At 39.4% G+C, this 14620-nt stretch overlaps 1 protein-coding gene across 1 annotated transcript in view; it reads right to left on the bottom strand.

Moving 5' to 3' along the window:
* Positions 1 to 8078: 8078 nt before the first annotated feature.
* The window catches only part of LOC130979889 (uncharacterized), a gene marked incomplete at its 5' end in the record, with an annotated part of 29955 nt that continues 23413 nt past the window's right edge, over positions 8079 to 14620 (bottom strand). Inside the window, 2 exons of the mRNA XM_057903438.1 lie at positions 8079 to 8340; positions 8698 to 8820. Of these exons, the coding sequence (XP_057759421.1) occupies positions 8079 to 8340; positions 8698 to 8820 (385 nt within the window). The remainder of the gene's footprint in view (positions 8341 to 8697; positions 8821 to 14620) is intronic.

Below are 14620 nucleotides of genomic sequence, written 5' to 3' on the forward strand. Positions count from 1 at the left end.
ACTCAATTTTTGAGGTGGAAAGAACTTTGCCAAGAAGGCATTGACTAGCTTTTCCCATGAGTCTAGGCTTTCTTTAGGTTGTGAGTCCAACCATGTCCTAGCTCTGTCTCTTACAGCAAAAGGGAATAGCATAAGTCTGTAGACCTCAGGGTCAACCCCATTAGTCTTGACAGTGTCACAGATTTACAAGAATTCAGCTAAGAACTGATAAGGATCTTCCAATGGAAGTCCATGGAACTTGCAATTCTGTTGCATTAGAGAAACTAATTGAGGCTTAAGCTCAAAGTTGTTTGCTCCAATGGCAGGGATAGAGATGCTTCTCCCATAGAAGTCGGGAGTAGGTGCAGTAAAGTCACCCAGCACCTTCCTTGCATTGTTGTTGTTTTCGGCTGCCATGTGTTCTTCTTCTTTGAAGAATTCGGTTAGGTCCTCTACAGAGAATTGTGCCTTAGCTTCTCTTAGCTTTCGCTTCAAGGTCCTTTCAGGTTCAGGGTCAGCTTCAACAAGAATCCTTTGTCTTTGTTCCTGCTCATATGAAAGAGAAGAGAACAAGAAAATATAGAATCCTCTATGTCACAGTATAGAGATTCCTTGAGGTGTCAGAGGAACAGAAAAATAGAAAGAAGAGGTAGAAGAATTCGAACTTAATTAGATAGAGTTCGAATTGTGCATTGAGAAGGAGTGGTACTCCATAAATAGAAGGATGTGGGAAGAGAGGAAGAAATTTTCGAAAATTAAGTGAAATATTTTGAAAACATTTTGAAAAACTTTAATTGATTTTCGAAAATCAAGAGTGGGAAAGAAATCAAGTAATTTTTGAAAAAATTTTGAAATTAGAAATTAAAAAGATATGATTAAAAACTGTGTTGAAAAAGATGTGATTAAAAAGATATGATTGAAAAGTTATGGTTTTAAAAAGATATGATTGAAAAGATATGATTTTGAAAACAATTTTAAAAAGATTTGATTTTAAAAATTAATGACTTGGCTAACAAGAAAAGATATGATTCAGACATTAAACCTTTCTCAACAGAAAAGGCAACATACTTAAAATGTTCAATCAAATCATTAATTGTTAGCAAGTATCTTTGAAAAAAGAAAGAAATTGATTTTGAAAATATTTGATTGAGAAGATATGTTTTGAAAAAGATTTGATTTTGAAAAACTTTGAAAACTTGAAAAAAAATTGATTTTGAAAACAAAATTCTCCCCCTTGTGCCATCCTGGCGTTAAACGCCCAGAATGGTGCACATTCTGGCGTTTAACGCCCAATGCACTACCTTTTTGGGCGTTAAACGCCCAACCAGGTACCCTGGCTGGCGTTTAAACGCCGGTCTGTCCTTCTTCACTGGGCGTTTTGAATGCCCAGCTTTTTTTGTGTAATTCCTCTGCTGCATGTTCTAAATCTTCAGTTCCCTGTACTATTGACTTGAAAATAGAACCAAGGTCAATTAAACAATGCATGCAAGACACCATACTTAAAATTAGACACTGGACTCAAACAAGAAACATAAAATATTTTTGGTTTTTATGATTTTGAAATTTTTTTTTTGAATTTTTCGAAAATTTAAGTGGAAAAGGAAATAAAGATATCAAAATTCTTAATGAGAATTCCAGGAATCATGCAATGTTAGTCTAAAGCTTTAGTGTAAAGGAATTAGACATGGCTAGCCAAGCTTCAGCAGGACATTGCATTCAAGAGCTAAATTGATGAGGATCAATCAGCCTTGGTGATGATAAGAACATCACCTTGAAACACTAGAATTCATTCTTAAGAACTCTGAAAAAAATACCTAATCTAAGCAACAAGATGAACCGTCAGTTGTCCATACTCGAAACAATCCCCGGCAACGGCGCCAAAAACTTGGTGCACGAAATTGTGATTCACTACACAACTTTGCACAACTAACTAGCAAGTGCACTGGGTCGTCCAAGTAATAAACCTTACGCGAGTAAGGGTCGATCCCACGGAGATTGTTGGTATGAAGCAAGCTATGGTCACCTTGTAAATCTTAGTCAGGCAGACTCAAATGGGTATAGATGATATATGAATAAAACATAAAGATAAAGATAGAGATACTTATGTATATCATTGGTGAGAACTTCAGATAAGCGTATGAAGATGATGTCCCTTCCGTCTCTCTGCTTTCCTACTGTCTTCATCCAATCCTTCTTACTCCTTTCCATGGCAAGCTTATGCAAGGGTTTCACCGTTGTCAGTGGCTACCTCCCATCCTCTCATTGGAAATGTTCAACGCACCCTGTCACGGCACGGCTATCCATCTGTCGGTTCTCAATCAGGCCGGAATAGAATCCAGTGATTCTTTTGCGTCTGTCACTAACGCCCCGCCTTCAGGAGTTTGAAGCACGTCACAGTCATTCAATCATTGAATCCTACTCAGAATACCACAGACAAGGTTAGACCTTCCGGATTCTCTTGAATGCCGCCATCAGTTCTTGCCTATACCACGAAGACTCTGATCTCACAGAATGGCTGGCTCGTTTGTCAGGCGAGCACTCGGTTGTCAGGCGATCAACCATGCATCGTATATCAGGAATCCAAGAGATAAACACTAGAGCCTCATATGCTTGTAGAACAAGAGTGGTTGTCAGTCACTTTGTTCATGAGTGAGAATGATGATGAGTGTCACGGATCATCACATTCATCAAGTTGAAGAACAAGTGATATCTTGGACAAAGAACAAGCGGAATTGAATAGAAGAACAATAGTAATTGCATTAATACTCGAGGTACAGCAGAGCTCCACACCTTAATCTATGGTGTGTAGAAACTCCACCGTTGAAAATACATAAGAACAAGGTCTAGGCATGGCCGTGAGGCCAGCCTCCCAAAGAGGGTTCAATCATAAAAACATGATCAAAAGCTTCTAAGATTGAAAGATGATAATACAATAGTAAAAGGTCCTATTTATAGAGAACTAGTAGCTTAAGAATGAGTAAATGACATAAAAATCCACTTCCGAGCCCACTTGGTGTGTGCTTGGGCTGAGCAATGAAGCATTTTCGTGTAGAGACTCTTCTTGGAGTTAAACGCCAGCTTTTATGCCAGTTTGGGCGTTTAACTCCCATTTAGGTGCCAGTTCCGGCGTTTAACGCTGGAATTTCTGAAGGTGACTTTGAACGCCGGTTTGGGCCATCAAATCTTGGGCAAAGTATGGACTATCATATATTGCGGGAAAGCCCAGGATGTCTACTTTCCAACGCCGTTGAGAGCGCGCCAATTGGGCTTCTGTAGCTTCAGAAAATCCACTTCGAATGCAGGGAGGTCAGAATCCAACAGCATCTGCAGTCCTTTTCAGTCTCTGAATCAGATTTTTGCTCAAGTCCCTCAATTTCAGCCAGAAAATACCTGAAATCACAGAAAAACACACAAACTCATAGTAAAGTCCAGAAAAGTGAATTTTAACTAAAAACTAATAAAAATATACTAAAAACTCAACTAAATATACTAAAAACAAACTAAAAACAATGCCAAAAAGCGTACAAATTATCCGCTCATCATCTTCCTAGAATGAGAGTTGCACTCTTGTGCTCCTCCATTTCCAGCACTACAAAGTCAGTTGGAAAGGTGAATGGCCCAACCTTGACAATCATGTCCTCAATTATGCCTGATGGATATTTAATGGAGCCATAAGCAAGTTGGAGGCATATCCGGGTTGGTTTGACTTCTTCAGTCAACCCAAGCTTTCTGATAGTGGATGCAGGTATTAGATTGATGCTTGCTCCAAGGTCAAATAGGGCTGTCTTGGTGCAAGCATCTTCTATTGTGCATAGTATCATAAAGCTTCCTGGATCTTGAAGCTTTTCTGGTAAGCTTTTCAGGATGACTGCACTGCATTCTTCAGTGAGAAACACTTTTTCAATTTCTCTCCAATCCTTCTTATGACTTAAGATCTCTTTCATGAACTTAGCATAAGAAGGTATTTGCTCAAGTGCCTCTGCAAACGGAATCTTTATTTCAAGAGTCCTTAGATAGTCTGCAAAGTGGGCAAATTGCTTATCTTGCTCCGCTTGGCGGAGTTTCTGAGGGTAAGGCATCTTGGCTTTATATTCTTCAACCTTAGTTGCTGCAGGTTTATTCCTTACAGAAGTGGTTGGAGAAGCCTTTTTTGAGGGGTTACTATCAGCACTCTCAGGTGTCTGATTCCCCATTGGCGTTTGTACGCCAGGATTGGGTGGAAAATGGGCGTTTAACGCCAACTTTTCCCCCTTTTCTGGCGTTTGAATGCCAAGAGTATTCCTCTCTGGGCTCTTACTGTCCTCAGAGGGATTTTGAATAGTGGTTTGGCTATCCTCTGTCAATTGTTCCTTTATTGGCTTTTTGCTACTTTGAGTAGTGTTATTCAATGTCTTCCCACTCCTCAGTTGAACTGCTTGGCATTCTTCTGTTATCTGTTTAGATAGCTGCTATTTTGCCTGATTCAACTGTGATTCTATGTTCTTGTTAGCAATTTTAGTCTCTTGGAGCATCTCTTTAAATTCTGCTAACTGTTTTGTCATCAGGTGTAATTGCTGATTAAGCTCAATCATCTATTCTTGAGGATTAGGATCAGTGGCTACTGCCATAACTTCTTCTTTTGTGGAGAACTCATTGCTAGAGTACAAATGTTGATTTCTAGCAACAGTATCTATAAGCTCTTGAGCCTCCTCAATCGTCTTCATCATATGTATAGATCCACCTGCTGAGTGGTCTAGAGACATCTGAGCTTTTTCTGTAAGCCCATAGTAGAAGATGTCTAACTGTACCCACTCTGAAAACATTTCAGAGGGGCATTTGAGTAGAGGTCTTGAAAATCCTCTACGATATAGGTCATCGCCGATAATGGTGAAGGAGCTGGACTTTCTCCTGAAGAGTTTTTGGTTTGTATCTCCCCGAGGCACTTCTCCGAGCTTCAAAAAGGTGAAGTATGGAGTTCTTCAGTCTTTCATCTCTGACAAGCTTAAAACGAGGTCGTTACAAGTACTAGGATATTCTAGTATTATTTGTGACAGTGTGGTCTTATCTTCCTGTTTTCTTGTTGTAGCTAACTTAGACAAGACGTTAGCTCTATGAATTTCGTTTCTGTTAATATGTGTTATTTGGAAATTGTTGAATGTTGTAATTAGTTGTTTAACCCGCGCATGATATTGTTCTAATGAAGGTTCACGTACCTGGAAGATGTCGTTTACCTGTTGGACCACCAGCAGGGAGTCGCAATAGACCTTGATATTTTGTATTCCACAGTCTTTTGCCAAACGTAAGCCGACCAAAAGTGCTTCGTATTCGGACTGGTTGTTGCTGACGGGGAACATGTACTTTATTGATTGCTCGGTCGTTACTCCGTTGTTGTCTTGGAGTATGATTCCAGCTCCTCCCCCGCCTTCATTAGAAGCTCCGTCCACGTATATCTCCCACTCCGGGTGAACATCTGGGGTGTTGGCGAACTCTGCTACAAAGTCTGCCAAAGATTGTGACTTCAATGCTCCCCAAGCCTGGTATTCTATGTTATGTTCGGATAACTTGATAGACCATTTGGTCAGTCTTCCTGCTAGGTTGGGCCTGCTTAGCACCTATCGCAGTGGTTGATTTGTTTGCACTATGATTTTGTGGCTTTGAAAATCGTGCCTTAAATGTCTTGCGGTGATTACTAGGGCATAGGCCAGTTTTTCTATGGTCGGATATCTTGTTTCTGCGTTCTGGAGAATTTTTCTCACATAGTATACTGGGTTTTGTTGCCGACCTATTTCTGTTACAAGCACGGATGAAATTGAATTAGTAGATATTGAAAGATACAAAGATAACGGGTTACCAGGTTTAGGTTTTGTCAGTATGGGAGGTGATGATAGTATCCGTTTGAGCTTGGCAAATGCATTTTCGCATTGCACTGTCCACTCGAACTTTTTTTATTTTCGTAGTGTGTTAAAGAAGTGATTCGATCTTGTTGCCATTGCGGGTAGGAATCTTGATAGGGCGACTAGCCTTCCTGTGAGTTGCTGCACTTCTTTGACTGTTGATGACGATTTCATGTTCAGGATTGTGTCGCACTTGTCGGGGTTTGCCTCTATTCCCCTTTGAGTGAGCATGAACCATAGAAATTTTTCTTCCTGAACTTCGAATGCACACTTTTCTGGGTTGAGTCGCATGTTGTATTCTCTCAACCGGTCGAATACTTCTTTGAGGTTGGTCAGGAGTTCCTTCTTGGTGTTAGATTTGACCACCATGTCGTCCACATATATTTCCACATTCCTTCCGATTTGCCTCTGGAATACTTTGTCCATTAGTCGCTGGTAGGTTGCACCTGCATTTTTTAGATCAATGGGATGACCCTATAACAAAAGTTGCCTTGGTCAGTTATAAAGGCTGCCTTCTTTTCGTCGGCAGGGTGCATGAGTATCTGATTGTAGCCTGCATACACATCCATGAAGCTAGTATTTGATAGCGAGAAGTGTTGTCTACCAACTTGTCAATGCACGGCAAGGGATACGAGTCTTTTGGGCATGCTCGGTTTAAGTCGGTGAAGTCCACGCACATTCGTCATTTTTTCGAGCTCTTTTTGACCATCACTACATTTGCTAGCCATGATGTGAATTGTATTTCTCAGATAAACCCTACACTTATTAGTTTATGTGTTTCCTTTGTTGTTGTTTCGGCTCTTTCCTTCTCGAGCTGTCTTTTCTTCTATTTTACTGGCCGAGCTTTGGGGTCCAAGGCCAGTCTGTGGCACATGACATCTGGGTGTATCCCTGGCATGTCATGTGAATAGATCGGCATTGGCTCAGAGTAAGTTTGTTACCTGTTGCGTGTACCCTGCAGGCAGAGTGGAGCCAATGTTAGTGTATTGATCTTTGTCCTCTATTCAATGTTACCTTGTTTAAGTCATCTGCCGGTGTGCGCCTTTGTTCATGGTTGATTTGTGGATCTAGCTCGGCAAGGTCTGGTATGTCGCTGGCGTTGTATACCAAGTTTATTCTCGTTGTGTGTGCCTGTTGCGCTTTGAGGCTTGCGTTGTAGCATTGTCTTGCTTCTTTATTGTTGGAGTGTACTATTGCTATAGTTCCTGTCTCTGAACAAAACTTAACACATAAGTGAATAATGGAGACTAAAGCTCCGAAAGCATTTAAAGATGGTCTGCCTAAAATGATATTATAAGGGCTAAAGCAGTCGACAATTAAATATTGTATGTCCAAAGTTTTTGAGTGAGGGTGTTCCCCTAAGGTCATCCTCACCCATACATAACCTGTTACGGGGATTCTCTCCCCTGAGAACCTAACTAGTTCGCCGGAGGATGGTTGCAATACTTTTTCATTTAGTTGCATCTTCTTGAAGGTGGATAGAAGCATGACGTCGATGCGGCTTCCTTGGTCTAACAGGACTTTCTGGACTAGGAGGTCTCCAGTGGTTACCGAGACTACGACAGGGTTGTCTAGGTTGGGAGTGTTGGTTTCGAAGTCCTTACTTGTGAATGTTATATTAGGGATTCTGGGTATGAGCGTATCAGATGGTGTTTTGTCCTACATTGTTAGCATTGTCCTGTAACTTCTTTTTCTGGCCGAGCTTGTTTCTCTGCCGCACGCGAACCCTCTTGAGATGTGGTTGATGATTTTCTTGGGTGGTTTACTATTCTGCCATTGAGACTTTTCGTTGTTTGTTTTCAGGTGTTCTACCTCGTTCGACGTTGGCAGATCTTTCCGTACTTGCCCATCGATGTATTTATCCAGCAGACCTTGTCGCGCCAGCCTCTCCAATGTGTGCTTAGCCACCACGTATTCATCCATGGTATGGCCGAATTTTTGGTGAAAGGCACGGTGTTTGGTTTTGTCAACGTACCTTTGGTCTTGGTACGTACCTGCTCTGCTTGGCGGTTTTATGAGTTTATCGTGAAGAATTTGTTCGATTATGTCTTCCCTTTTGGTGTTGAATTTGGTGTATGAATCGAACTTCGGAACTAGCTTGAAAGATTTTTTGGGATCTTTGTTCTGGGACCTGTATGGTCTTTCTTCTTCCTCTCTGGATGATGGTCTCTCGTTCCTCCGAGTTTTGTAGAGCTCTTCTATTTCGATTTGTCCAGTTGCTTTATCTCAGAATTCTTCCGGCGTCTTTGGTTTTGCCATAGTAATAGATTCCTGGAATTTTCCAGGTCTGAGGCCGCTTTTTATCACGTGCAATTGTACTTCTAGGTTGAGGTCAGGGATCTCCATGGCCGCCGTCGTGAAACGTGTCATGTAGTCTTTTAGGCTTTTGTGCTGCCCTTGTTTAATTGTGCTGAGGTAGTCCGAGTCTCTCACATAAATTTTGGATGCTGCAAAATGGTTGATAAACATCTTGGCGAACTCGTCAAAGCTGGTTATGGATCCCACAGGAAAATTAGAAAACCACAGTAAGGCAGCTCCATCTAAAAAAGTTGGAAAAGATTGGCATAGGATGGGATCGGAGTCACTATTGAGGAACATCATAGATTAGAATTTTGTTACATGAACTTTAGGATCTCTGATCCCCTTATATGGTGTTAGAGTCAGAGGGAGTGTAAAGTTCTTAAGCATTTTGAAATTCATTATTTCTTCGGAAAACGAGTTAGTTCGTCATCTTCCGGATTTGGGGGGTGTTTCCCCTATCTTTGCGTTGGACTCTGACTGATGCTCTTCGTGGTGATCAGCATTTATTTGTTTACTGTCGACCTTCTGTTCTCCATTATTCTACATTGCTGCCAACAGCTCGGCCATTCGCTGATTTTTTGTTAGGAGGGCGGCGTTAGCGGCCATGAGGTCGAAGTTGGTTCGAGGATGTTGCTGAGTTTCTGAGAGATCAGCCATGCTTCTCTTCCTGCAAAGAAAAAAGTGTACAAGGCGAATAGGGATAGATAAAAATTAAAATAACAGGATGGGTGAAGTTGAACTCTTCGGCCCCACAGTGGGCACCAAATATTTCTGTCTGATGCTCAGGCCGAGGTATTGGTCGGTGGCAGATACAAGGATTTTGAGCGGTTGTTCCTGCTGAGGGTTATACCACTAGTGCGAGCCTCGTCCGAGCAGTGGGGAGTACCTGCAAAAGGGACTCCGATGCTTAAGTTAATTTTTGCGCAGAAAAGAGAACTTAAGAGCGATTATTATGAGTAGTGAGTTTTTAATGTGTTTTATTACTCAGACTTGATCCCTATTTAAGGAAGTAGTGTAACCGATCCTGAGTCTGTATCCCGAGAATCAGGGCGTAGTGGTTTGTTAGTTCTAAGATATGGTTCGCTGATTTCTCACTTCACTTCGTGCAGTTGGTCAAACCGAGCTTATAACGTTAGAGTCCGAACTTATAGAGACGGATCATGGTTATTATTTCTTTTATTGTTATATATCTATCTATTTAGCTAATATATTTAGAGCGATTTTTAGTTAAGATTTTTAAAAGATTAGTTTTCTTCTTACAATTAGTATTTTTCATTATTGACTATTACTTCATTCTTTATTTACTCGAAAATTAAAGCATAAAGAACTAGTGACACCACAAAACATTATAATTTACTGTGACAAAAATCAATTGTATTGATTTATTTTAATAACTCAATTTTTCTTAAATAGTAACTTTATTTTTTATTGATGAAAGGATATAACACTTGTAATTTTACGGTTATTATCAAAACAACAAAGAGATTAAAAAATAATTTTTTTTGGACATGAATTTTTTTTATTCTTTTTTCTTTGGATTGAAATTTTCTTTATTCTTAATTTTATATATATATTTTGTTTTACTTGAATTAATATATATTTTTTGTCAATGAATAAATATATACTTCAAATAATTACTATTTAACCATTCAATTTGAACAAATTAAAAAAATAATTCAAATAAATTTTTCTATAATAGTCTAAGCCAATAAAATATAATTGGGTGTCTTTCATAAAAAAATGCTGGTTATAAAAATAAGCCTACTAAGGCTCAATAACCCTTGAACCTCTTACATCAACGTCCTAACCAATATTAAAATTGTTAAACCAAACCAACCGCATCATACCAATTTGTAATTACATTAAATTATGGGTCAGATATTACACAAATAATATTTCATGTACGAAATTAATTTCTACCACACAATTAGAATATTCCTACACGGTCTTTAGAGAATCAGATGCAAGTCCACCATAGACCATTCCTAACTAAAAATAGAAAAAGAACTCACACAAATAAAAAAAAAAATACAAAAAAAGAGCATATACCTCCATAAGGCCCATACATATCTTTAATTGTACGAATATATGTGATTTTTACTCTCTTCTTTTTTTAAACCTTCCATAAGACCTCCCTTAGCACCCTATCGTATGTTTTTTTCAAATCAATAAACACTATATGTAGATCCTTTTTATTATTACGATACCTCTCCATCATCCTTCTTAATAGGTATATCACTTCAGTGGTGGATTTGTCTGGCATAAAACCAAATTAGTTCTCTATTACTTGTGTCTCTTGTCTCAGCCTCCGTTCTATCACTCTTTCCCATAATTTCATGGTATGACTCATGAGGTTGATCCCTCTATAACTTTCACAACTTTGTATATCCCCTTTATTCTTATAGATAGGTACCAAGGTGATCTTTCTCCACTCATCTAGCATCTTCTTAAACCTTAAAATCTCATTAAAAAACTTGGTTAACCAATTGACGCCTTTCTCTCCATGGCCCTTCCAAACTTCAATCGGGATATTATTGGATCCTACTGCATGCCCTGCCATTTTTCATCTGCTTTAGAGCTTCTTTTACTTCGAATTCTCGAATCCTTCGATAGTAGTCGAAATTTTGGTATTCTTCCCTCATGCATAACCGACCAAGGCTCGGAAGAGTCTTCTGTCCTTCATTAAATAACTCGTAGAAGTAGCTCTTCCAACTTTTATTGATCTTCTCCTCATGAGCTAACACCTCCCGTCTTTATCCTTTATGCACTTAACTTGATCCAAATCTCTCGTTCTTCTTTCACGGCTCTTTGCGATTCTATATATACCTTTTTCTCTTTTTTTCGTGCCTAAGTATTGGTAGAGATCCTCATATGCTCTTGTTCTTACTTCGCTTACAACTACTTTTGTGTCTTTCTTAGCCGCCTTATATTTTTCCCAATTATCTGCATTGCGGCACATAGACTACTCTTTAAAGCACACCCTTTTTGCCTTTATCTTTTCTTGTACACTCTCTTCTACCACCAAGACTCCTTGTCTCTTGGTCATATCCCACTAGATTCACCAAAACTTTCTTTTTTTGTTCTTCTAATAACTTCTGTCATCTCTCTCCACATCTCCACCACGCTTCCTTCCCATCCCACTTTGCCTCTTCTTTTACCCGTCTTAGGAAGCTTCTTTGTTCCTCACCTTTTATCCGCCACCACCTCATCCTTGGGTTCTTCATATGATATCTTTTCCTCAACTTTTTCTCAACTTAAAAATCCATGGCAAGCATCCTATGTTGTGTTGTTAAACTCTCTCCCAGAATAATTTTACAATTAATGCAAAATTTTCAGTCGATGCTTTTCAACAAGAAGAAGTCGATTTGAGAGCTTGTCATGCCACTCTTATAGGTTATAAGATGTTTGTTTCTATTGTTAAAACATGTATTTGCGATGAGAAGATCAAAGGTTGAGGAAAAGTCCAAAATATTTTTACCTTCGGTATTGACCACCCAAAACTATGTTCTCCATAAATACTTCCATATCCAGTCACTTCTCTTCCAACATGGCCATTTAAATCTCTTCCTAAAAAAATTTTATCTCTCAAAGGTATACCTTGGACAAACTCTCGAAATCCTCCCAAAACCTTATCTTGTGTTGCTCTTCCGAACCCACTTGCAGTGTATAGGTGCTAATCACATGAAAAGTACCTCTTTCCACCACAAGTTTGATAGAGATGATCCGATCTCCTATCCTCTTGACATCCACTACGTCATTCTTCCACTATTTATTCACGATAATACCTACCCTATTCCTATTCTTCACCTTTCCCGTATACCAAAGTTTGAACCCGAAAGTATCCAACTCCCTAGCCTTTGCACCAACCCATTTTATTTCTTATAGGCACATGATGTTAATCTTCCTCCTTGTCATAGTATCCACCACCTCCATAAATTTTCTTGTTAGAGTGCTTATGTTCCATGTTGATAGAGAATAACCGTCGACTAATAATTTCTTCTCGATTAGAGGAAATAACTTCGTTGCAAGTATAGTTTCCAACTGACAAGTCATGCTCAAATCAAAGTTTTAATGTTGGTTATCATAAGTACATACCCCAATGAAAATTAACCAAAGTATTCAAACCTCGGATTGTCTCACAAGGAATTGCAATAAAGTGATCAATTATTGGCTATGAAGGAGCAAGGGACATTTGATTTGGTAAAAGGACAAAAAATAAATGACAAGAAAAGTAAAACAAACAATTAAAGGAAGCAAGTAATAAAGAGAGACATTCATGGCAAGAATTGAGAACATACGCTTTCTATCATAGTCACTACTCATAACAATAATTAACAAGAATTTATCCTATTTCATCATCTCCAACATGGAAGAAGGTACAATATTATCTTCACACGAGAGAAAGTCAAATAAGACTAGTTAATCTCAATCCAAAAGTCCTAATTAACTTACTAATTGAATTAGCAAGAGATTAGAGTCAATGGAAACAATATTAACTAACAACTCTAGATCACCAACATGAGTTGGGTATTCATGACTCAAGATTGCCTAATTCCTCTTTCCAAGTCAAGAATACTCAAAGATCTACTCTAACATCCAACCATTGGAAGGCATAAAAGGAAAGTGGTGCGCGAAATTGTGAACAATACTTTTCACAACTCTCATAATCCCCGGTCATGAACTCCAAAAACTTGGTAGTTCAATTCCATGGCATTACACAACTTCGCACAACTAACCAGCAAGTGCACTGGGTCGTCCAAGTAATACCTTACGTGAGTAAGGGTCGATCCCACGGAGATTGTTAGTATGAAGCAAGCTATGGTCATCATGTAAATCTTAGTCAGGCAGACTCAAATGGATATGGTGATGAACGAAAATAACATAAAAGATAAAGATAGAGATACTTATGTAATTCATTGGTAGGAACTTCAGATAAGCGCATGAAGATGCCTTCCCTTCCGTCTCTCTGCTTTCCTACTGTCTTCATCCAATCCTTCTTCTTCCTTTCCATGGCAAGCTTGTGTAGGGTTTCACCGTTGTTAATGGCTACCTCCCATCCTCTCAGTGAAAACGATTGCATATGCTCTGTCACAGCACGCGGAATTCAGCTGTCGGTTCTCGGTCAGGCCGGAATAGAATCCATTGATTCTTTTGCGTCTGTCACTAACGCCCCGCCTGCTAGGAGTTTGAAGCGCGTCACAGTCATTCAATCATTGAATCCTACTCAAAATACCACAGACAAGGTTAGACCTTCCGGATTCTCTTGAATGCTGCCATCAGTTCTCGCCTATACCACGAAGACTCTGATCTCACGGAATGGTTGGCTCGTTTGTCAGGCGAGCACTCGGTTGTCAGGCGATCAACCATGCATCGTGCAATCAGGAATCCAAGAGACATTCACTAGAGCCTTGGTTGCTTGTAGAACAAAAGTGGTTGTCAGTCACCTTGTTCATAAGTGAGAATGATGATGAGTGTCACGGATCATCACATTCATCAAGTTGAAGAACAAGTGATATCTTAGAACAAGAACAAGCGGAATTGAATGGAAGAACAATAGTAATTGCATTAATACTCGAGGTACAGCAGAGCTCCACACCTTAATCTATGGTGTGTAGAAACTCCACCGTTGAAAATACATAAGCATAAGGTCTAGGCATGGCCGTGAGGCCAGCCTCCCAATGATCTAAGAACTAGATGTCCAAAGATGATCAAAGGATCAAAAACAATCCAAAGATATAAATAAAATAGCAAAAGGTCCTACTTATAGAAAACTAGTAGCCTAGGGTGTACAGAGATGAGTAAATGACATAAAATCCACTTCCGGGCCCACTTGGTGTGTGCTTGGGCTGAGCAATGAAGCAATTTCGTGTAGAGATTCTTCTTGGAGTTAAACGCCAGCTTTTATGCCAGTTTGGGCGTTTAACTCCCATTTAGGTGCCAGTTCCAGCGTTTAACGCTGGGATTCCTGAGGGTGACTTTGAACGCCGGTTTGGGCCATCAAATCTTGGGCAAAGTATGGACTATCATATATTGCTGGAAAGCCCAGGATGTCTACTTTCCAACGCCATTGAGAGCGCGCCAATTGGGCTTCTGTAGCTCCAGAAAATCCACTTCGAGTGCAGGGAGGTCAGAATCCAACAGCATCTGCAGTCTTTTTTAGTCTCTGAATCAGATTTTTGCTCAGGTCCCTCAATTTCAGCCAGAAAATACCTGAAATCACAGAAAAACACACAAACTCATAGTAAAGTCCAGAAAAGTGATTTTTAACTAAAAACTAATAAAAATATACTAAAAACTAACTAGATCATACCAAAAACATACTAAAAACAATGCCAAAAAGTGTATAAATTATCCGCTCATCACAACACCAAACTTAAATTGTTGCTTGTCCTCAAGCAACTGAAAATCAAATAAGATAAAAAGAAGAGAATATGCAATGAATTCCAAAAACATCTATGAAGATCAGT

Source organism: Arachis stenosperma, chromosome 1 (genome assembly GCF_014773155.1).
Source record: "Arachis stenosperma cultivar V10309 chromosome 1, arast.V10309.gnm1.PFL2, whole genome shotgun sequence".
Lineage (NCBI taxonomy): Eukaryota > Viridiplantae > Streptophyta > Magnoliopsida > Fabales > Fabaceae > Arachis > Arachis stenosperma.